Source organism: Cupressus sempervirens, chromosome 9 (assembly GCF_028749045.1).
Source record: "Cupressus sempervirens isolate cs-2001-9-10 chromosome 9, ASM2874904v1, whole genome shotgun sequence".
NCBI lineage: Eukaryota > Viridiplantae > Streptophyta > Pinopsida > Cupressales > Cupressaceae > Cupressus > Cupressus sempervirens.
In genome coordinates, this window is record NC_143126.1 from 433014966 (window position 1) to 433041525 (window position 26560).

Below are 26560 nucleotides of genomic sequence, written 5' to 3' on the forward strand. Positions count from 1 at the left end.
TAGTAGTTTTGAATCTATGTGGGAATTACGTGTGGGAATTATATTTTAAAAAAGATGATTAGAGTTGAGCATATATCTAACCTCATTTAATTATATTTATAAATATTTTTAAAGATATGTAAAATAGAATAATAACAAAAATTATTTTTTAATTAAAATTTTGAATGATTTTAAAAAATAAAAAAATATAAAAGAAAACAAACAAATATCATTTAAAAAATAAATTAACCTAAAATAAATAATAATAAACATTATAAATTTATTTAAATTTAATAATAAAAAAACATATTATTCACTTTTCTCTATTAAAACAAAAGTACTATTAACAATTTAAAATTGCATATGATCTAATTCGACACTACAAGTATTTACAGGAACTCTAGTTCTACCAAGCTGTTGTTTAATTTTCGATTTCTAGAGTGAAGAATAGAGGAAATGAATGAAGAAATTCTGTTATCAAATTGATTGAAGGTCAGCCTTCAGTATGCCAAAATAAATACTTTCCTCAACCTTATGGAGGTTTAAAGTCTTCTGTTCTATTTCATACCCAGTCAGAAGAGTAGGCCGCAATGCCGTCTCTTCTAAATCGCACATTCAAAATAAGTATCCCTGAAAAGTTCCAGGGGCACGTGTGTTATGACCGGTTGCGCTCTTTTACCAGGAATTCATCTTGCGTTCCAAATTTTGTCGTCTCATCCATTGAATATACACGTCAGCCACCATATTCTTCCCGCTTCGAATCGAATTGAAGGACATCGACCGAGCAATTGAAAACAAAAAGTATCTTTACGCTCTCACCTTTAATCGCAATTCGGAGGCGAATTATAATTGAACAATTTCATTGACTCTGAAACATCTTTACCTTTTGATTTTTCTTCCACTCCAGATGCTTTCCTCCTAATAAACATACCCACTTGAAGAGAAATGGAGGAAAAACAGAAGAGTTAATTAGTCTAAGTTGATTGGACAGAGATAATAATGGGTTTCAGATTGGGAGGCTTCGGCATTTCAATGTACAGGCGTCTCAATAATAATTCTGGCTCCAAAAGGGTTGTCTGTTTTGGGTCGCCTTCCGTTAAAGTCGAGGACGGGCTCATAAATTTGGAGGGTATTGTGGCTTTCAGAGGGGCTCTGCCATTGCATTTGGAATTTGGTAGAAGATCACACATGGGTCATACCCATCATCACGATCATCATGAGGGGGATGCAGATGGAGAAGCAGGAGTGCGTGTGTCCAAGTTGGGATTGGCAGCTGATGTTGCACTGGCTGGCGGGAAGGCGGCGGCAGGTTATTTGTCTGGGAGCACTGCCATCATCGCAGATGCAGCACATTCTATATCTGATGTAGTAAGTCACTTATTAAGTTTCTATATGATCTTGTTTTTCTTTCTGAGGTGAATTTTTAGGTTGATAACTGCATCCAGTAATACCGAGATTGAGCCTATATTCAAATTATTCTGCTTCAAACATTCCTAAAAGCTAAAAAAGATGCCTTTCCCCTCAACTAGGATACACTTAAAAATGTGCTTCTTGAAATTGATTCTACCACTAAAACTCCTCTTATCACAAAAACGAGTTTAGTATGCTATTAAATATAATTTTTGTCCAAAGCGTTACAGTGTCATGAAAATTGTGACACTGGTAAGAACCTCACTGAGCTTCAAGTCGCCTCAATTGCGATATGCTGGCCTGTAATTCGAGTACGTATCTTATGAGGTTGGGGTATAACTGTTGATTCAAAATGAGTAGAGATAAAACATAAAGTAAACCACAAATTGTCAAAGAGATAAGACACAAATGTTTATAGCGGTTCACAATAAATGGCTAAATCTACTCTGAACATGGAATTCTCTTTTATTATTCACTGATATCAATATCTAATACATGACTATACACATGTATATATACAATCATGTCCAGCTAGAAGACGAAAAAAGGGAATGCAAAAGGTCATGTGACTGTTGGACTTCACATTCCCAACAATCTCCCACTTGAAGTCCAACCAGCATAGCCATGCACTGTGATTCCCATGTTCCACTTCTAAATTCACATTAGAACCATGCCCATCAAACTAGAAGTAAATACATCATTACAATCATATCTTCCTCTTCCCAGCACAACTAGCAAGAAAGGGAGAGGATCTAGGCCTAGAAGAGGAACCATGCACCAGGCGTGATTGTGAAGTTTGTGGCTGTGCCTCCTCGCTTGGTATCCTTATTGACTCACTCTCTGTCCTAGATGTATCTCCTCCTACCTCTGGAACTGGTAATGACTCCTCATTGTTGTCCTCCTCAATGTCATCCAATGTGAAATGCAATCTAGCCCTCTTCTCCATGGCCTGCCTTTCCAAATCAGTGATGTCATCCGCTGAAAGCAATGGACCTGGCTCCTATGCCATCCAATCAAAATAAGGATCTATATCACCTAGATCAAGTGGACTAGTTACTGAACACACTGCCTTTTTCATACGCAACTTAAGATTACATTGACATAAACAAGGTCATTGAGCCACATTTTGTTTCTTTTCTTTGTGTGGATGGACTCAAATAAGCTCCAATTGTGCTCACAATGGGATGCACTACAACGATGGCACAATATTCTAAGAGCAAATTTCTTTAAATTGAGGATATTGCTACCCCAAGTTTGCCACCGGGCATCTGCAAAATAAAATATAATAAGTTATAAAGCAATGTAAAAAGAGAAAACATAACTTATCAAATTGCAAATGTGTAAAAGTTTAAACTTTTATCATTTACTTGGGGTTTGAATACCTTTTGCTCCCTTTGCTAGCTAAAAAGAGAACAAATTACTCTTTGATTCCACATAGATTTGTTGTTTGTTCACAACAAGGTCTCTTTGCACAACATCAAATATCATCCTCTTAATGCATTCAAAGAGGCCCTTCATGACATCTCCACTAGGATTTGAAAATCATCATGCCTAATACAAATAGAAAGTGAAATGAAGTCTTAGTTCACAACCTAAAAAACAAAGTAAAATGAAGTCTTGTAAAATTTGAAGAAGAATTATAATACCTGAATCAGGGGTTGAGGAAATAGCCTGCTGCATGAATGAGTTGGTGGAGCATATTGTTCCACCTCCTATCAATTATTTTCCAAACGGGATCAAATTTGAGCTTGTCACTATGGTAGAAATCTTTAAAAGATTCTTTGGTCCTATCCATGGCCTCATAAAGACATGCCATTGGGGATTGTTTCCCATCATCTAAGCACAAGACTCTAACCGGGGGCTTAGATGTCTACTATAAAAAAATTGAAAAATACAAATTAGTTTACAAAAAGATTATTTGATGAAGTTACTAACATAGCAAGTTACAAATTAATAATGAGACTTGAATCAACTTTCAAGAACAATTAAAAAATCAATGCTTTGAAGTTACCTTCACAATCTCAATAGCTTTTTCAAAAAAACTTTGGTTAAAGACTATGTTGGTTTCCAAAACCGTAGATTGGAATCCTACGAGTCTTGCCTACTCGATGCTGGGATATCCAACCGGTTAAGGCCAACTTGATGGGATTGAGTGATGCGATCCAAATCCCTTATGCTTCTGGCTCTGCAAAACCAAGGGGGGTGTACTTGATCCTGGATAACAACCTTAAATCCAAGACGCTTATAGCAGATTGATTAGAACGCAAATATATTGAAAGTTTTCTTAACAGCAAGAATTATAGAAAACTTCAGACTTGTAAATTATGAATTAAGAACAAAAGTAGATAATTGTATAAATAAATGTGATAATGTTTTTAAATAAAGAATAATTATAAATTGATGCAACAAATGAGTATATTAATCCTTCAAAGGCAAGAAAATGAAATAGTTGTCAGCATATGGATTATGAATCAAGAGTAAAAGACCAGTGCTTAATTAAATGGGCAATTAGAGTCAATATTATAAGTTGAAACGTACAACTTTATAAAGTTCAATATATTTAAACTATAAACAACTTAACAATTCAGACGTGACAGATCAATTATATGAACGCAATTCTAAACTAGTCTAGGATGCACTTTAACTCCTGTAGAGACAAACTAGACATAAATACGGAAACAATAAAATATCTCACAATATCTATGTTTATCAAGTTTAAAATGCAATAATGACCTAGTCCACTTATCCAAATTTTAAAATATTTATAGAAAATAAATAAAATATTGATAAAGGACACAACTTAATAATAATTTAAAACTCTAATGCAAATAAATTAAAATAAATATTTCTCACTGATTCGGAAATAAAATTGTACTGGAAACACTCCTTACGGATGATCCATCCAATACAGTTCGACTCCAGAATCGCACAAGAAGTCATTCGATAATCCACCATCCATAGGTTTAGTTCAAAAAAATCATTTCTTTATCAATAAAAGAATAAAAATATATCGTTGAACATAGGATAGGTAAAATTTTAAAATATGAATATATATCTTTTCCATTGTGTTTTACATCTCATATATTTATAAATGTGAAAGGGTGCTAATATGAACCGGCACATCTCTCCGCACATGCTAAACATAACTGCCTTTTAATAAAGTTGTGAGCTTAATTATTCTAATGAATCATAATATGACTCAAAACTATTTTATATATATATATATATATATATATATATCTGTCTTCTTAAATTTATGGAATGGGCCGAACAAAATGATCTTGAGTTGAGTAAACTCCTGCACGGCACCAAGGATGTAAATATTGGTTTTACTCCTGCATTTCTTCATGAATCTCAGACTCAATCCTTTTGAAATATCGCTTTCTTTCAAACTTTGGACTTCTGCACCAATATGGTAATTTGCTTTTTAAAAACTTATGTCCACAGGATGCCTGGACACTTGTTTTTCTGCTGCACATGTTCTGCTGGCATGCTTCGTCAATTTCATAGCCTTCTACTATTCTCCATATCCTTTTCTTTCCTCATACGCTCACAGGCGTGCAACAAAACACAAAACAACATTAGATATGAATTACTGAGAGAAATGATTAGTAACAGATTTGTAAATTCGATGTTCAAGTGGCCTTGGTTTCCATGATCGAGCATATTGTATCGGGCTCTTCAAACTTAAATCACACTTTGTGTCTTCTGAAAGTCATACTTCAGCATAGATCACCAAATTCTGGGTGCCATTCACTGAAAATTCAAGCATATATCGTCTAGAGACAAGAGCACTCGATTTTCCTCAAACAATCAATCTCTAGTTTCAACGTTGTTCCAACTGACTATAACATGAAGCCCAATCAAATATGTGCAAGGGATAGAAATTCACAGCATGACCATGTACGCAAGTTTGGAAGTTTCTATTATGCAATCACCTGTCATTGTAATTGTCTCAGGCTACTGTTATCACTGGTTATTTGAGGCACTCTTTATTTATTGGTTTCAACCAATGAGCATATATGATGGGCAATAATATCTCTCAGACAACTAGTCAGCTAAGAGATCTCCAACTCCCAACGACACCATTTTTCAAGGAATTGATTGTCTTTAATCTATGCTGCACCTGAAACTTCCCTTCACATGTATATGATTTCTACAGCTTAACTCCTCCATCAAGGTTTATACGCACGTCTTCATTTGACTCTTGGCATGAATATGTTCTTCACTGGAACTTCACAGGTGACCTCTGCCATATTCCAGTGACCTGAACACATCTTCCTACAGACGGCTTGTAGTTTTTGCAAACCTCTATCTCAGTATTTGCAATAATCCTCGCATCTTTAATGGTTCCTGAACTAGCCACGATACAGTCACTTCCATAAACATGTTGGATACTTAAATCTGGGTGCTTCAATATTTATAATTTTATTGTAGTTACTGCCTTTTACTGAATATCTCATCCTTTCTTTATTTTGACTTCATGGTTGTTGGCATCCATCATTAACAGATATTTTATACTTGACAATTTTGCTAAACTTTACCCAATCATGTTATATGCTGCTAGCACTGTAGCTGCTATAATATATTTTACCATTTGCTGAGTTGGTCTGTTTAAGGAAATTAATCCACCATGCAAGTAATCTTCTATTGTGATCTGCTTAGACATCTTAAGATGTCCATCACAATAAAAGGCCATGGTTTGTTTAAATAACTTAATCCACAATGCAAATTTACAATGTATTATGATCTGATTCAGGCATCATAAGATGTCTATCACAATAGAAGGCTAAGCCATTGAAAGATTGTCACCTCAATAATATCTATAGATACAAGTGATAATCATTTGAAAGTCGTCACTTCCTCATGATGTACACAGGCGTAGGCCCATCAAAATCAAGCAATGACACATGGATTTTCGGACTCCCTTTGAATATCAATATTTGGAGCTCCTAATCCAAAGTTGTCTTTGATTTATTGTCAGACTCTCTTTGAATCTGATATCGATCTCCCTCTTCCTACAAGAACATTCTTAGAGGATAAGATCAAGGCAAATAACTCTTATAGTACGTATAAAAAATACAAATAAGAGAGAGAGACTAATATAATACTCAAAGATAATAAATAATTCTGCATAATAATATGGGATTAGTTCAATTTAATAGACATAAATATCTAATTTAAATATATACTTTGACTATATATTTTAATCTATAATTTCATTCACATCTTATCGTATATCTATTAAAAGTTTATATATATAAGCCTTATGAGAGAATGTCATATATCATAAAATAATGTGAACATATAGAACTTAATATACCTTTTATACTCCCTCAAATATGATTGGTGAGTTAAGTGTATTTATTACCTTAGAACCCGCCTGGGGTTTCAATCCTGCCAAGTCTATCTTTGTTCAAACTACTTCTTTCATCCCATGACTTCACATGATACAACTTATTTACGTATAAACTCTTCGAGGCCTTCCTATTCGTCCAAAACACCAGCGTATGGTATTATTTCAGCCAGCTTGGTCGATAATCATGATAAATGACTTTTTTTTTGCGTTGTTCTTAGTGTTTGCTGATTAAGCCAAAGTATAATTATAATATCTTTATTTATTGTGAACTTTGGTGGCTTGTGATTCGTTCAACTCTCCTCAATACTTGCGATTGACTCCTAATGTAACAACTTGTTTACAATCAATGGTTTATACGATATGTGATTATATTCGTCAAACTTTCCTCTGTTGCTTGTCCAGCGTGTCATCTAATTTATTGCAATAACCCTGTCTGGTTATAACTTAGACAAAACATCAATTTCTTTCTTTAATCAACAATCTAGTATTTTGTCAAACACTTGGAAAACATTCTCCAATACTAACATATGATTTAAATTGCTATGGGCTGAACTAATCCACAAACTACAAATTCCCAAGTAGCAATTATGGTACTAATTTAGTAATGAGCAAAGAACAATTTCTCATTCAGTGTCTTTGCACAGTAATAAACTGCAGATTCATTTATTTATATCAATTGAAAACATAGAACCTGTTTTAGAGCATCCTGTAAGAACCCCAAATAGGCTCTATGCTGATCACTGTTTGTTTCCCTGATTTTTGACTCCAAAATGCAAACACGCTGCTGATTGCTCCCTCTCTAGGCAGCGCCTATCAAAATCTGCAATCTTAAATCTCTGATTTTGAATTTACTGTAGCGCGGTACTGTTCACGGCACTGTTCACGTCACTGTTCACGGGCACTGTTCACGGTACTGTTCACGTGTACTGTAGCGCATTGTTCACGGTACTGTAGCTGCTGTTATAAATCTGCAAACAGATCCATCCAATTTTCTCCTACTGAAACACAATATTGACTTCTGGATGAAGCCAACTCACAGGCAAAATTCGGGTGATATTTCACACCTTCAAATTGCATCAACTCTGAAGAAACTACGTCCTCCACAGTCTGAATTCTTCTCGAATTTGTAGAAACCCTGGTTTTAAATAATTCTCATAACATGCTCTTGAAGGAAGACAAGGTTTGTTTATAAAGACTCCTCAACTCCAGAATGAGGCTCTACGCTCAATGTGGGATAAAAGAATATAATAATAACATAAAAAATGTTATTACATTAAAACTTAGAAAACCCCTTTTAATTTTCCCATAAGCTTGGACCCACAATTAATTGAAATATGGCCCCCTTTTATGATATCATGACCCTCACTTAAGTTATAATATAAAAACATATTATAACTTAATAATATAAACTCAAAACCAATAATGTTTATTCTAACTAAATAAACATTAATATCTCCATTATTACTCAACATTTTTGAATGTCGTCTGAACCGGGAGCTAACATGATAGAGCTGCATATGACCATACCCCTTTTCTAAAAATAGCAGGGGTCCACCTTTATAACTCCAAAATTGCTAAAAATAGCCTGACCAAGCCAAACTCATAATAAACAAACTCTGGCAACCCAGAAGTGTACTCTTCTCAGGTCCTTGGAAGATCTCCACACCAAGGTGACCCTCTAACCAATCCTACTAGCCTACGAGGGTCTCTGATAGGCTAATCACAAGCTAAAGTGATGTCTCTAGCTAGAAGGGGACATCACAGTCCACCCTCCCTGAAATTGCTTGTCCTCAAGCAATATCAACTCTGGATGCTGTAAAATCTCCTCGCTCTCCCAAGTAGCATCCTCTACCGGCAAATCCTTCCACTTCACCAAATATTCCCGGATGGTACGTCTCCTCAAGTTCCTTTCTCTGAAATCAATGATAGCCTCCGGAATCAAAACAAGTTTTCCCTCATCATCCAGGGGCGGTAATACTGTAGAAGGCACAATATGATGCCCCAACGCCTTCTTGAGACGTGACACATGAAAAACATTGTGCACCTTGCTCTCTGCCGGTAAGTCTAACTCATAAGCCACCTCTCCCACTTTCCTGATAATCCTAAATGGACCATAGTATCGTGGCTTAAGTTTCTCGGCACCATTCTTCTTGAGAGTGGATTGACGGTATGGCTGCAACATAAGATACACCATATCTCCAATCTCAAAAGTCCGCTCAGTCCTCTTTTGATCTGCGTATTGCTTCTGCTGATTTTGTGCCTTAGTTATATTATCCTTGAGAGTCTTAACAATGTCTTGACTCTCCTGTAACAAATCACCTGCACTGGGCACTCTACTGTCACTCAAAAGCAGATCCATAAAATTGGGTGCCTCATACCCATACAGGGCCATAAAGGGTGACATCTGAATAGACATGTGATAAGTGGTGTTGTAACAATACTCACAGAGATAAATCCACTTTACCCATGCCTTCTGTTGCCCTGCTATATAATTTCTGAGATATCCCTCCACCCATTTGTTCACTATCTCCGTCTGACCATCTGTCTGAGGGTGGTAGCTAGTACTCGGAGTGAGCTCTGTCGCACACAACCTGAATAACTCCTGCCAAAAGTGACTCATAAACCTGCTATCTCTGTCACTCACAATGCTCCGAGGTAAGCCATGTAATCTGAATATCTCTTTGAAGAACAACTCTGCCACTTGTGTAGCAGTGTATGTAGCAGTGATCGGAAAGAAGTGTGCAAACTTCGTAAGGCGATCCACAACCACATATATACAGTCCCTGCCTTGGGCTCTAGGTAGTCCTGTGATAAAGTCCATAGACAAACACTCCCACTTCCTATCAGGAATCGGAAGTGGCTGCAGTAAACCGGCTGGATAGGAGTGTTCCTGCTTATTTTGCTGGCAAGTGAGACACTCCCTAACATACTGAAGTACTTCTGTTTTGAGCCCCTTCCATGTGAAGCGCTCTCTAATCTGCCGGTAAGTCTTGTAGAAACCAGGATGTCCTGCCATAGGTGAATCATGAAAAGATTTCAGAACCATCCTTCTCACCGCTGATCCTGGGACCAAAAATATTCGCCCTTTGTAAATGATGAGCTCATTCACAAGGGTGTATCTGTTGTCCTGAATAGTCCCATCTATGAATCCAGTTGCCCAAGTATCCTTCGCATACTCTGCAAGGATCAAGTGTCTCCAATCCTCCGATATGTCTGTCAATAAGCTCAAATGGGGCCTACGTGATAAGGCATCAGCAACTACATTCTGCGTCCCCTTAAAATATGTAATATCAAAGTCATAGGACTGTAACTTGCTCACCCACTTTTGTTGCCTATCATTGAGATCTCGCTGCCCTAGAAAATGCTTTAGGCTATTATGGTCGGTTTTGATACCAAATTTGCTACCTACCAAATATTGCCTGAATTTAGCCAAAGCATGCATAATGGCTAACATCTCCTTATCATATATACTGAAGCTCCGCTCTGGCCCTCTCAATTTCCTGCTCTCATAAGCAATAGGGTGCTTCTCCTGCATAAGCACCGCTCCAATGCCCTCTCCGGAAGCATCACAGTGTAGCTCAAAAGGTTTGTTGAAATCTGGTAATGCTAACACTGGACAAGAAGTCATCAACTCCTTAAATTTCTCGAAACACTCCTGTGCCTCAGGAGTCCACAAAAAAACTCCCTTTCTCATCAAATCTGTTAAGGGTGTTGCATGCCTGGAATATCCATCCACAAACCTCCTGTAGAAACCACATAGTCCCAGAAAGCCCCTCAACTGTGTAAGGTTCACCGGTGAAGGCCACTCCACAATGGCACGAATCTTTTCAGGATCCATGCGTACGCCCTCTGCACTGATGATGTGACCCAAGTACAACAACTCTGTCATGCCCAAATCACACTTCGACTCCTTTGCATACAAGGATTCTCTGCCCAATATATCCAACACCGTGTCAAGGTGAACTAAGTGCTCCTCCCAAGATCTACTATATACCAAGATATCATCGAAGAAGACAAGTACAAATCTCCTCAACTGAAGATGGAAAAGCCTATTCATTGTTGCCTGAAAAGTAGCGGGTGCGTTAGTTAGCCCAAATGGCATAACTACAAACTCAAAATGGCCACAATGACATCTGAAGGCTGTCTTCTCAATAGCCTGCTCTCTAACTCTGATCTGGTGATAACCTGATCTCAAATCTATCTTTGAGAAGAAGCAAGCTCCATGAAGCTCATCTATCAACTCATCGATCCTGGGAATGGGGTACCTGTTTTTAATTGTCTTCCTATTAAGCACCCTGTAATCAATGCACATCCTCAATGTCCCATCCTTCTTCTTTACTAACACCACTGAAGAAGCAAAAGGAGACTTACTTGGTCTAATGTGGCCCATAGCAAGTAACTCCTTTATGGTTTTCTCAATTTCATCCTTCAACCTCTTCGGATGCCTATAAGGTGTAATCATGATGGGCTTAGCCCCCTCCTCTAACTCAATGATGTGCTCAATACCCCTGTCTGGTGGTCTACCTGGTGGAATGTCACTAAACACCTTAGAGTGTTTAACTCTAAGCTCCTGAATATCAGGAGGATATTCAATCTTCTGCTGTCCCTCCTGTGATGGCATTAACATGCACTCTGCTGCCCATTCTACCTGATTATGTCGAATCAATCTAGCCATCCTCCGAAAAGAGACCATCCTGAGATCACTATCCCTAATTGCCTTAAGGATATGTGTCTTCCCATTCACTTTAAACCTCATCTCCATCTCCTTGAGGTTAAGAGTGAACTCACCAATATCGTGCAACCAACTCATCCCAAGAACTATATCTGTATCTCCCATAGGCACAACATAGAAATCTGCCTTAAAGTCATAATTATTAACTTTCAATGGGAGTCTAGTGATCTTACGATCACAATTGAGAACATAGCCATCCGCTACCCTCACTCTAATTCCCCCAAACTCCTCTGTTTGTATGCCACGCTTCTCCACCATCCTAGCATCGATGAAATTATGAGTGGCACCTGTATCAACCAAAGTTATAACTCGCTGTCTAGCAAGTACTCCTCTCATCCGGAATGATCCTTCTTGCTTAATACTAGTGAGACGAGCTTCCCTAAGTTGCCCATCTCCTTCCCCATCCTTGGACTCCATTTCAAACAAGTTTTCAGCCTTGTCTTCCTCTTTTCCACCATCCATTTCCTCTATATCAGACTGCTGATCTGAATTATCTGATTCTGATTCCTCATAGTATGCCCACATAACTCTGTTAGCTTTTCCCTTTGGCCTAAGAGGACAATCATGGTTTGCATCATAGGGTCCCTTACAGTAGAAACATAATTTTTTCTTCCTCAAATCATTTAATGTTTCCCTGTCAAAAGGTGCTGGAGTTTTATCTTTAGAATCATTTTTAAAATCAGTCCTCTCTGGTTTTTTATAAAATGGTTTGTTATCCTTACTAAAAGATGCTCCTTTGGACTGAAATTTGTTTGTTGGGACTGCATGTTCCATACTTCTTGCCTTTTTCATCGCTTCCTGTAAAGAAATAGGATCAAATGCCTTTATCCACCCTCTCAGTGGTTCGGATAGGCCCTCAATGAAAAGAACTATCAATCTACGCTCTGAAATGTTTGGCACCATCACTGCCAACCGCTGAAATTCACCAATGAAATACTCCAAGTTGCCTGTCTGTTTCAACTGTGCTAAGTCCCGGAAGTAAATCTCTGGATCTTTCTTATCAAATCTTTCAACCAACTTATCCACGAAGTCCTGGTACTCTGTCACCTGGTTATGCTGAAGTGTTACCATACCATGGTACCACCAATCATGTGCTACTCCCTCCAAATGCAAGGTGGCATATTTGATAGCTTCAATCTCTGTCATTGGCCTCAGTGCCAAAAATGTGTCAAGCTTATGAATCCAAGCTTGAGCTGTCATCTTACCACTCCCATCAAATGTAGGCATAGTAAGCTTGCCTGTAGCCCTCTTCAGCTCACTATTTTGACCTCTATGCCTCCTATCCTGTCTGAGTGACCTGTAATGCTCTCTCCTCTGATTAACAAAGTGTTCAAAGGTCATCCTCTCCCGAACCTGTGGAGCTAATAATTCCCATTCATCATTTGCAGCCATGAGTGCATCTGCAAATATGGGGTCTCCTGCCGCCTCCTCTGTCGGAGCTTCTTCTGGCTCCTCCGGAACAAATGTAGGGCGTGTAGGCCTATCAGCTGTTCTAGAATGGGTCCGTTGTGGTCTCTGATTACCTGTAGCACTCCTGTTATCTCCCTGTACTCCCTGTTCCCCATTCTGTCTAACAGGTGGGTTCATCCTTTCTACCATAGTAGTGAGTGCCTGTAATGCCTGTGTCATCTGCTGCTGCCCTGTAACCATTGCACGAAAGAATTCTCTGGTATCCTGATCATCATTATTCCTCCTGTTTCTAGGTGGACTACCATCATACCTCTCTTCCATATTTCCTGTTTCCTGTAGCTGTTCTCTGTCAATCAAAGCTCTCCTGCGGGTATAGTACCTGTGTGGTCCAATTTCCAGTGGCTGCATATGACTCCCAAACCCTCAGGATGGCAGGAACTAGGCTCTGATACCACTGTAAGAACCCCAAATAGGCTCTATGCTGATCACTGTTTGTTTCCCTGATTTTTGACTCCAAAATGCAAACACGCTGCTGATTGCTCCCTCTCTAGGCAGCGCCTATCAAAATCTGCAATCTTAAATCTCTGATTTTGAATTTACTGTAGCGCGGTACTGTTCACGGTACTGTTCACGGCACTGTTCACGTGTACTGTAGCGCACTGTTCACGACACTGTAGCGCACTGTTCACGGTACTGTAGCTGCTGTTATAAATCTGCAAACAGATCCATCCAATTTTCTCCTACTGAAACACAATATTGACTTCTGGATGAAGCCAACTCACAGGCAAAATTCGGGTGATATTTCACACCTTCAAATTGCATCAACTCTGAAGAAACTACGTCCTCCACAGTCTGAATTCTTCTCGAATTTGTAGAAACCCTGGTTTTAAATAATTCTCATAACATGCTCTTGAAGGAAGACAAGGTTTGTTTATAAAGACTCCTCAACTCCAGAATGAGGCTCTACGCTCAATGTGGGATAAAAGAATATAATAATAACATAAAAAATGTTATTACATTAAAACTTAGAAAACCCCTTTTAATTTTCCCATAAGCTTGGACCCACAATTAATTGAAATATGGCCCCCTTTTATGATATCATGACCCTCACTTAAGTTATAATATAAAAACATATTATAACTTAATAATATAAACTCAAAACCAATAATGTTTATTCTAACTAAATAAACATTAATATCTCCATTATTACTCAACATTTTTGAATGTCATCTGAACCGGGAGCTAACATGATAGAGCTGCATATGACCATACCCCTTTTCTAAAAATAGCTGGGGTCCACCTTTATAACTCCAAAATTGCTAAAAATAGCCTGACCAAGCCAAACTCATAATAAACAAACTCTGGCAACCCAGAAGTGTACTCTTCTCAGGTCCTTGGAAGATCTCCACACCAAGGTGACCCTCTAACCAATCCTACTAGCCTACGAGGGTCTCTGATAGGCTAATCACAAGCTAAAGTGATGTCTCTAGCTAGAAGGGGACATCACACATCCAATTAAATTCTGAACTAAATTACGGCCTCCAATGTCTGCTACATGAGCCTCACATAGGATAGTGGAGTTCCAAAATCAAATTGCAAACCTCTAGGTGTTGAACACAACTCTACTTCAGCAAAACATGGGCTCCCAACATGCAACACAAGTCACAAAATTCAATGCAAGTTCTCCCAATACAATTGCAGCATGTCTGAAGATAAATGCAGACCCTAATTGGTGTTTGCTGACTCGTCAAAAGTGATCGCAGGCATGAAAAACAACACTAGTTGCTGCTATAGGAGAATATGGCAGCTTTCAAGAATGCACAAGAAGCTCTAACTAGCATACGCAGGTCAGTAATATATAAACGCTGCTCCCAAATTTTTCAGAATTGATCCCAACATTCTTAGCTAACAAATGCTTCTCCCAACCACAGATGAACACAATAAGGAGATGTCACAATCTCAGATCCAATCCATTATACATTAGCGATGGATGAAAACTCACAACTTAGAAACCCTCACAAGAGATAATCAAAAGATAAATCACAATAGAAAATTCTCCTTAAACACAGTTGAATAGTTAGAGAATGACAAATTGTATACTTCAACACAATTTGCAAGAGTAATTCTCAAAATATCCCTTATACTTCAATAGGGGCACACAAAATCAGAATTCAATAAAAACCACAAAGGCATTAAAAGCAAATAAAATATCCAAGCATGCTTTTCTCAACAAATGGGCTTGTATTTATAACCTCTAGATTCCCTTTTGTTGCCAAAATGTAACTTCATTCAAGAAGCTTCACCACACAACATTAATTAGAAGCTTCTTTTAGATTCTCTCACTCGACTTGGCTTAACTAATTAATAAATGACTCTCTCCATTGATAACTTTACTTTCATTTTTAAAGTGAAATTATAACTTTCTAATAATCATTTAATTATTTAATAATAATTTGACCATTAGAAATATAATAACTCCCAAAATATTCATCATTTAAATATGCCATCTGAAATAGGAGTCATACCTATTATTTTTCCATGTGACCAAATGCACTTTCCAAAAATAGAAAAGGTTCCATCTCGATCAACACCAACTTACCACAAATAGTAAGTACACAAAGCTAAGCCCAAACGAAGTCCAATCCGAGCCAAACGAAGACCAACTTGAAGCTTACTAAATTGTGGACAAGATAAAACCCTCCCAAGTCAAGCCATTGCCTTAGAAGACCCTCTATCTACAATAATTAGCCTACGAGGAGCACAATAATAGGTTAATTTATGAAACTTTGATGCTAGCAAAAATGGAGACATTACAGTTCTCCCTCCTTGAGATTGCTTGTCCTCGAGCAATCCGACTACACATTAAAACCTCCACTAGGATCCCATAAAAAGCAAGTGACGTCCCTGTCCTCATTGAACCAATTGCATGTTAGTACCATCATCAGAATCGATAACATGACTTGCAACATAGCATTGAACACTAGTGTTGATGATGTAGAAGTCGGAACATCACTAGCAGACAACTTCATAGTAGATCTCAACACACTCTCCTTCACTGTATCTACCCAATCATCCTGCAGACAATCCAACTTAGGCATAGACCAACTCTGCACCCGATGCAAATCCTGAATATGTGAGTCAAATACCAAACTGTAAATACTCATCACCATATAAACACTATCACCACTATGATCATCTCTATTGTCGTCCTCATTCTGTTGTTATGACTCATCCTCAATCACATCATTGTAAACCCACATACCATGATTCACTGCTCCTTTTGGCCTCAACGCACAAGTATGACCTTTAGAGAAAGGGCCTGTTGCACAAATAACAAAGTTGTCACTTCCTGAAATCCTCTCTAAAGTGTCATCAAATCTCCCCATTGACTTGCCCTTGTCCTGAACAACTTGTAGGGACTCCTCATCATCAGGCAGAAGAACATAAGATTTCGAAGCAACCTTGCTTCGAGAAGAGGACTCCAAGTCTCGTGCCTTCCTCATTGCTACCTTTAGAGAAGATGGGTCCAATGACTTCACCCATCCACAAAGTGGCTCGGTCAATCCCTCCATGAATAACATCACTCGTTTGTGGTCCAAAATGTCATAAATCATGACTGAAAGCCTTTGGAACTCACTGATGTAACTTTCCAATCCACCAGACTACTTCAGCTGAGCCAACTCATGAAAGTACACCTTGGATTCTTCCTATCAAATCTCTCGATCAATTGATCTGTGAACTCTTGATAGGAAGTGATCTGATCATGTTGCAAAGAAACTAACCCATGGTACCGCCAGTCATGGGCAGCTCCATCCAGATGCAACACTCCAAATTTGATAGTGTCCACCTTTGAGATAGGACACAAAGCCACATATGTGTTGAGCTTATGAATTCAAGCTCGAGTTGTAACTCTCTCGGTACCATCAAAGTGCTTCATCATTATCTTACTGGCAACTTGTAGTAACTTAGTTTGTTGAGGTCTGTCAGGTGCTATGTTCCCCAAGGACGCATCCCCCCCCAAAAAACTAGCGTTTCGGGGACGGGGACGTCCCCGTCCCAGAAACTTCATTGGGGACTTGCATCCATCCCCAATTTTTTAACACAAAATTAAAAAAACTTAAAAAAAATGTCACTTTTGCGATCCCCATTTGTTGTCCCTTGTCGTCCCCAAAATCGGCAAAAAAAAATGCCATCTCGGAAACCCGTCCCACTGTCCCTTGCCGTCCCCGTCCCGGAAACTTGGGGGAACATAGGTCAGGTGCCAACCTCGCTCTGGAATGTTCACATTTTTGAGTCAGGAACCTATCAAAATTCAGATGATCTTTAATAGCCTGTGGTAAAGCATCCTACTCTGCAAAGTGTGCCACCATGTCATCAGCGAAAGGAGCGACCTCTGTCTCAATACTGACCACATCCACCTCACATCTTAGAAACGTGGGCCTCTGCGGCCTATCATGAGTGCCTATATGCATGTCAGCTTTGTTAGCTAATCCCCCACGATCCTCGACTCGAACTCGATCTGCATCTCTGTACCTATCACCATCTCAGGTTCTATCCTCGACTCAAGATCTATGAGTACCACAAAAACATCTTGAACTCTCTCCCTACTCTGTCCTTGAGGAAGTGCTATCTGCTGGAGAGTGTTAGACAACTACTGCAGTACACTTGTCATCTACTGTTGTTCGGATGCCAAGTTCCTAAATGTTTGTATAGCCTCTTTGTCAACATCAACATCTTTAACTCCTGACCTGCCTGAACCATCCGAACTACCAACATAACCAAATTGTATCTTAGGTTCACCTTCCCTAGGTGGAGTGTTATGACCTCTTCGGGTACAGTGCATACTCGACACAATTTTATCGCCAGTCATGATACTAAATAGAAAATAATAGATCAAATATTGACTGCAATTCTAACCAAGCACTGACCATTATGAACTGATTTGGAGCCCAATTCCTGTAGGTTGGCAGGAAACCACTCTGCCACCACTATAATAACTCTGTCTGGTTATAGCTTAAGCAAAACATCAATTTCTTTCATTAGTCAACAATCTAGTATTTTGTCAAACTCTTGGCAAGCATTCTCCAATATTAGCATATGATTTAAATTGCTATGGGCTTAACTAATCCACAAACTACAAATTCCCAAATAGAAATCTTGTTAATTTAGTTCCAACTCATTTGCAAAAGTTCTAATGGCTGAATTATGATACTAATTTAGTAATGAACAAAGAAAAATTTCCTCATTCAGTGTCTTTGCACAGTAATAAACTGCAAATTCCTTTATTTATATCAGTTGAAAACATAGAACTTGTTATAGAGCATCCATTTAAATTCTGAGCCAAATTACAACCTCCAGTGTATTGTACATGAGCCTCACATAGGATAGTGGAGTTCCAAAATCAAATTGCAAACCTCTAGGTGTTGAACGCAACCCCACTACAACACAACATGGGCTTCCTACTTCCAACAAAGTCACAAAAGTCAATGCAAGTTCTCCCAATAGAATTGCAGCATGTCTGAAGATAAATTTAGGCCTTAATTGGTGTTTGTTAACTCGTCAAAAGTGATTGCAGGCATGAAAAATAACACTAGTTGCTGCTACAGGAGAATATGACAACCTTCAAGAATGTAGAACAAGCTCTAACCAGCATACACATGTCACTAATATAAAAACGTTGCTCCCAGATTTTTCAAAATTGATCCCAACATTCTTAGGTAACAAATGCTTCTCCCAACCATTGATGAACACAGTAAGATGATATCACAATCTCAAATCCAATCTGTTATACATTAGCAATGGATGCAAACTCACAACTCATAAACCTCCATAAGAGATAATCAAACGATAAATCACATCAGCAAATTCTCCTTAGACACAGTTGAACAGTAGGAGTGTAATGTTCCCATTATAAAATAAATTGTTTATCAAAATGTTGTAACGAGCCGATTGATTTAATGTATTTTGGACCCATTTTTATTTTTTGTTTTCTTAATTTGTGTCGCCATCGGCTATCTTTGTACACCCTCGGAAAATTATTCCTGATGGGTATTTAAGCACGACATGTAGGTTGTCTTTAGGCATGCTTTTAGATTATTTTCTATGTACTGCGAATTCCTGTTGGAGTTTTGGAGCGTTCGCCATTTCGGAAGTGAAAGATCTTCCCTATTTGGCTCGTGTGGTTTCGGTGGGATTCAACCCTCACCCTATTCCGTTGTTGCATGTATTACTTTGCCCGGATCTGGCAAATCGGAGCACCATCATATTGCAAATATCAATTGACTATTGTTGTGTTCACTCTCCATTTCTCATTTTGAGTTTTACCTTGGTTATATTAGTAATTCAGTTCCCACCAACACTGATTTCATTTGCACCACATCCTCAGACACAGTCATCTATATTGTACAACTCTCATTACACCATACCCCCCTTTGAAACCAACGTATGACCATACTTTGTGTCCACCATACATCTCTTTGCAACCTCCGCGTGGTCATGCTCTGTATCCCTCGTACAACATTCTGCAATCTTTGTATGGCCATGCTTGGTGCCCACCGTACGGCCTCCTAAAACCTCTGTATGACCATTATCCATACAACCCTTCCAATCGACTATCTTGGTCACCGTACAGCCTATCCATACAACCCATTCCTCTCCATTGTACGGATTATCTCTCCACATCGTATGGCTCTGTATTTTGCCCTCCATTTCAGTCCATACGACCTCCTAGTTTGTGCATACTTGTCCACTTCCGTATGACTTCTAGTTTTTTTGTAACTCGTTCAATTTGGAGTTAGTTGGAACACTATAGTGGTATTAGAGTTGGTGATCTTGCCAGCCTGTGAACAGTGAATGAGAGTTTATAGCCAAAAGAGGACACATTCCGTTGATCGAATGGCTACCGAATCGGAATTGACAGCTGCCAAACTCATGGCACTACTGAGGGAACTTGCCAGGAATCAGACACAAATCATTGATACTCAACGACTCATGGGGGAAACTATCAAGAAGTTAGCGGACAATAAAATATCCAGAGAACAAAATGGTCACAATGCAGACTCGGTGTCGAGTCCAGCACGCTCTCAACCTTCCATGCTGACTTTTCCCCCACGAACGGAGGCGCAACACGGAGGTAAACAACCAACCTTTGAAGAGATGCAAGAACAACTGAGAAGATTAGAAGAGTGCAAATCTTGAGGAAGATATATCCTACAAAGATTATGCGGATCTGAGAATGAGATATTTGAGAGGCGGAAACAGAGGATATTTTAATGATGATCTCAAAAGAAAGTTGAGTAAAGTCAATCTGTCTCCATTCGATGGATCTGGTTTCATATCTGTGCAAGCGTGGGTAATGAAGGCCGATACTTACTTCTAGTTGAATCTTATGCCTGAAGAAGAAGCAATCAAATTTGTGACGCTGCACTTGGAGGGAGTTGCACATGAGTGGTGGCATCACAGCACCATCACATTAGAACATGATCAAATAAATTCTTATGCAGAATTCACAGAGATTGATAGAGCGATTCGATGGTAAAGATCCGGAACTCAATTTCAAAGATTTGGCACAACTGAGACAAATTGGATCGATCGATTAGTTCATTCCAGAATTTTAGAAACTCTCTGTTTTGGTCATGGACATTTTCGAAAGAAGACGAGTAGCGCTCTTCATGGATGTACTGACAAACCTCTGAAAGGTTGGGTAAAGAGATTCAATCCTGCCACCTTGTTGGAGGCCATCAATAAAGCACGAAGTATGGCATTGTCATCGGCGTCATCCTCTTGAAGTTACTCACATTCCAAACCGCCGACGTTTCTAAGGGACAAACCTCCGCCTAAGAAGCGTGTTAGACGAAGCTACCAGACAGGAACTCCGAAGGAAGAAACTGTGTTTCAATTGTAAGGGACCTTGGGTGCCTGGCCATAGATGCTTCGGAAAGGGAAAGATCCATTACATTGAGGTCGTGTCCGATGATGAGGATGAACAGGAGGAAATGCTTGCCGAGGATCACTCACATCATGACAACACCGACATGGTTAGTTTGAACCGTATGGAAAGAATTGCAGCTTTGGTGCGGCGCGGAGGAACTATTGCCTTAGCTGGCAGCTCGAGGTGCATAGTTTTTTAGGTACAGGGTACCCTTCAGGGACAAAGGGTTACGGTGATGCTGGATAGTGGAGCTACTCTAAATTTCATAAACTCATCTCTGGTGAAGCGTAAAGGTCTACCCACGGAGACACACGTAGGCTTTTAGGTCAAGGTTGCCGGAGGGACTCTTTTACCTTGCACGCACCTTGTTCCTCAACTAAGTATCACAATGGTAAATCACACGATGATTGAGGATTTCTTCATAGTAGACCTGGATTACATGGAAGTTATTCTAGGCATATAGTGGATGGAGACACTTGATGAATACACTCAGAGTTTCAAACAGATGGACTTCACTTTTGCTGTCGATGGAAAGAAGGTTGTCCTCCATGGAATGGCAAATGAAATTCCGAAGGAAGTTTCTGCGCATCGGATGGAGGCAATTTTTTGGCATGATGACGTTGCATGGGCTGTGCATTGTTTTATATTGGCGGAACCTATAAAAGGGCATCAAACACCTCCACAGGATGATGAACTCCAGAATATTTTGAATAAACATGATAAAGTTTTCATTGAGATTCCTCCTGGCATGCCACCTCATTGAGGGTTTGAGCATACTATCAAGTTAGAAGCAGGAGCCAAGCCGGTCATAACCACACTGTACCACCATCCGAAGAAATTCAAAGATGAGATCAAAAAAATAATTCAGGAACTGTTAGAGAAAGGATGGATCCGTCCTAGTTCCATCCCTTTCGCGTCATCCGTGGTTTTGGTCAAAAAGGATGGGACAATGCACATGTGTGTGGACTATCGTGCGTTGAACAAAAAAAAGAAAAGAATAGATATCGCATTCCAAGGATAGATGAGTTGCTGGATGAGTTGCATGGCGCAATTTATTTTTCGAAAATAGATTTTTGTTTCGGATACCATCAGATCCGCATGAGGGAGGAAGACATAGAAAATACGGCCTTTTGTTGCCACTACGGACATTATGAGTTTCTGGTCATGTCGTTCGGATTGACAAATGCACCTACTACATTCGAATCATGCATGAATCGCTTTTTCAACAAACAACTGTGTAAGTACTTATTGGTATTTTTTGATGATCTTATTTATAGCAGGACATGGGAGGAGCACCTGAAGCATTTGGATGAAGTCCTAAAGATCATGGAGGAGCAATCTTTGTTCGCCAAGCAATCCAAATGTGAATTCGACATGACAAAAATATTGTACCTGGGGCATGTTGTCGATAAATGCGGAGTTCAAGTGCATCAGGAGAAGATTTAGGCTATCCTTGATTGGCCTTCCCCAAAATCACTCATAGATTTGCAAAGATTTTTTGGGCTATGCAGTTATTACCGGAGGTTTGTCAATGGATTCTCTCAGCTTAGCACACCTTTGACGGATCTGATAAAGAAGGGTTCTTTCCAGTGGAACGAAAATGCACAACTCACTTTTGATAAACTGAAAGAGGCAATGAGCACTTGTCCTGTACTTGCATTACCTGACTTCACTCGACCATTCATTTTGGAGTGCAACGCGTTTGGAGAAGGCATTGGCGTAGTATTGATGCAGAATAGACACCCCATAGCTTATGAGAGCAGGAAGCTTATGCAGACAGAACACCTCTATTCCATCTACGACAAAGAGATGTTGGCCATTGTACATGCACTAACCAAGTTCCAACAGTATTTGGTAGGTGCCAAGTTTGTCGTGTGCACTGATCACAATAAGTTGAGATATTTTTTGGAGCAATGGGATTTGAACGAGAGGTAACAGAAATGGTTAAGCAAGGTTCAGTCCTTTGATTTTGACATTGAATATGTAAAAGGAAAGAACAATGTGGTTGCAGATGCTTTGTCCAGAAAGCCCACCGTCTGCTTACTAACCTAGGTTTCAACCGATTGGAAAGCACAATTATTGGTAGAATATTCCAAAAACACATTTTCCTGTGAGCTAATGGATGGCATCACCAAGGATGACAGGTACAGAGTAGTAGATGATATCATTTACTATAAGAGTCGGATATTGCTAGTACTTGAATCTAAATTGAAGCAGAAAATTTTGAAGGAGTTACACAACTCATCCTTAGCAGGACATTCGGGCTTTCTCAAAACGTACAGAAGTCTACGGGAGAGGTTTTCATGGAAAGGATTAAAAGGGGACATGTTGCAGTATGTAAGAGAATGTGCGGTCTACCAGGAGAATAAATCCAAACATACCCTACCTGTCGGGTTACTGCAACCGCTGCCAATTCCAGAACATGAGTGAGAAAATATCTTGATGGACTTCATAACGGGGCTTCCCAAGGTGAATGGAAAGGATTGTATTTTCGTGGTGGTCAATAGGTTGACAAAGTATGCACATTTCTTTGCCATCCCCTCAGAATTTCAGGCCGCACAAGTTGCTGAGCTATTTTTTAGAGAAGTCTTTCGTTTGCATGGGTTACCCTGAAATATTGTCAGTGATTGGGATAGGCGATTCATCAGTATTTTTTGGACAAAATTGTTTCAGATGGTAGGGATAGAATTGGCACCAAGTAGTAGTTACCACCCGCAGACTGACGGAGAAACAAATATTGTGAACAAATGGCTCGAAGGTTACTTTTGGAACTACATTTCAGCACAACAACGGGCATGGGTCAAATGGATACATTTAGGGGAATATTGATACAATACCACATACCACATGTCCATCGGAATGGCACCCTTCAAAGCTCTGTAGGGGTACGAACCCCTTTTCTTAATCGACACGGTTCTGGGTGACAATCGTGCACCAAGGGCGAGGGATTGGCTTCAAGAGGGATAGGACATACTGAGATGCTTGAAGGAAAACTTACAGCAAGCACAAAATCAATAGATGTACATCGACAGACACAGACTGAAGAGGAGTTTCGAAGTAGGGGACTTGGTTTATCTCAAGCTCCAATTGTATCAGCAATCCTCATTGAAGGAAAAGGGAAAAAAAAACTAAAACCCCGATTCTATGGCCCCTATCGTGTAACTCGCCGCATTGGTGAAGTTGCCTACGAGTTGGAACTTTTGGAGGGTAGCCGTATTCATAATGTCTTCCATGTTTCTTGTTTGAAGAAAGCCGTAGGGCAGAACGTCACAGTTGCTATTGACCTTCCGCCACTCAATGAAGAAGGAAAACTCATTTTGGAATCGGCCGAGATCCTTGAAGTATGTGAAAAGATCCTACAAAACTGCACTGTGAAGGAATATTTGGTACGTTGGCGACACCTACCGTTGGACGATGTGACGTGGGAGGGCGAGCACATTCTCTTGCACCCAGCATTGCATTTGCTTGAGGACAAGCAAAATTTGGGACGGGAGGACTGTAATGTTCCCGTTATAAAATAAATTGTTTATCAAAATGTTGTAATGAGCCGATTGATTTAATGTATCTCGGACCCATTTTTATTTTTTGTTTTCGTAATTTGTGTCGCCATCGGCTATCTTTGTACATGCTTGGAAAGTTGTTCCCGATGGGTATTTAAGCATGACATGTAGGTTGTCTTTAGGCATGCTTTTATATTATTTTCTATGTACTATGAATTCCTGTTGGAGTTTTGGATCGTTCGTCATTTCGGAAGTGAAAGGTCTTCCCTATTTGGCTCGTGCGGTTTCGGTGGGATTCAACCCTCACCCTATTCCGTTGTTGCATGTATTACTTTGCTCGGATCTGGCAAATTAGAGCACCATCATATTGCAAATATCAATTGAATGTTGTTGTGTTCACTCTCCATTTCTTGTTTTGAGTTTTACCTTGGTTATATTAATAATTCAGTCCCCACCAACACTGATTTCATCTGCACCACATCCTCAGACACAGTCATCTATATTGTACAACTCTCATTACACCATACCCCCCTCTGAAACCAACGTACAACCATACTTTGTGTCCATCGTACAACTCTCTGCAACATCCGCGTGGTCATGCTTTGTATCCCCCGTACGACATTCTGCAATCTTCGTACAACCATGCTTGGTGCCCACCGTACGACCTCCCAAAACCTCTGTATGGCCATTATCCGTACAACCCTTCCAATCGCCTATCTTGGTCACCATACGACCTCACCATACAGCCCATTCCTCTCTATCGTACGGATTATCTCTCCACACCATACAACCACTTAGACTCGAGTGTACAGCCAACATATACCCACCATACGGCTTTGTATTCTGCCCTCCATTTCAGTCTATACGACCTCATAGTCTGTGCATACTTGTCCACTTCCGTACAACTATTCTGGTTTTTCTGTAACTCGTTCAGTTTGGAGTTAGTCGAAACACTACAAGGCGATTGGCAAATTGTATACTTCAGCATAATTTGCAAGAGTAATTCACAAAATAACCTTTATACTTCAGTAAGGGCACACAAAATTAGAATTCAAAAAAAGTCATAAAGACATCAAAAGCAAATAAAATATCCAAGCATGCTTTTTTCAACAAATGGGCTCATATTTATAACTTCCAGATTCTCTTTTGTTGCACAACATTAATTAGAAGCTTCCATTAGATTCTCTCACTTAACTTGGCTTAATTAATTAATAAATGACTCTTTCCATTGATAACTCAACCTTCAACTTAAGTGAAATTATAACTTAATAATAAGCCATTTAATTATTTAATAATAATTTGGCCAATAAAAATATAATAACTCTCAAAATACTCATTATTTAAATATGCTGTTTGAAACATAGTTATGGGACTTGGACTCGCCTCTGACTTGGAAAGAAAATTTGACCCAGACTTGGACTTGGCGACTGGACTCGGAAAATTGAAAAAGCTATGAAATTCAAAGATCTTTAAGGATTTGAAGATTTTTTCATGCATCTTTTGGTTAATTAACATCAAATACACAATAATTGAGATAAATAGAAGCTACTTAATACACATACACAATTTTGCATAGATCACATAAGTGTAAAAATACATTTTTTAAGGGAAAAAACTTAATAATACAATATAAAGTAATAAATATAGTGTCATTGCAGTGTCAAACTTCTACAATATTCATGGATTACGAAATCCATGGTATGAAAAGTTCAAAACATATATCAAAATAACAACTAGAGTGTAGAATAGTAGAAGACTAAGGCTCATTGTAGCCTATGTCCTCCTGCAAGTACGCCTAAGATAAGCTATGGAAGACTGTAGAGCCATCCTCTCTCCCGGTGTCTGAGGCTGAACCTCATCCTCATCCTCGCCCACATAATCCTCATCATGAAACTCGGATCCATCACCTAGCCTCAGGGTCCTACACTTTGTCTCCTCACGCTCTAGCTCTTCGATTGCCATCACTGCTGCCTCAGCCTTCCGATTTACCTAATCAACCCATTCCATGTCTTCATCGATAAAGACAAGATCAACAATCTCTGCGTTCCACTCTGCATGTGGATCAACATTCTCTAATACAATTGGTGATGTATCGGTGCCCAAGATCTGTCTATGGCGACGGCGAAGGTTGTAGTGAACAAAGACAAGATCGTTCAACTTTTTCACTGCCAACCTATTGTGCTTCTTTGAGTGTATATGCTCAAATAGACTTCAATTATGTTTGCATTCCTAATGTACTG

General features: G+C 39.2%; 1 protein-coding gene across 1 annotated transcript in view; it reads left to right on the forward strand.

The window, feature by feature from the left end:
- Positions 1-395: 395 nt before the first annotated feature.
- The window catches only part of LOC149539142 (Cation efflux family protein), a 265872-nt gene continuing 239707 nt past the window's right edge, over positions 396-26560 (forward strand). Inside the window, exon 1 of the mRNA XM_089800470.1 lies at positions 396-1347. Within this exon, the coding sequence (XP_089656596.1) occupies positions 979-1347 (369 nt within the window). The 5' untranslated portion in view covers positions 396-978. The remainder of the gene's footprint in view (positions 1348-26560) is intronic.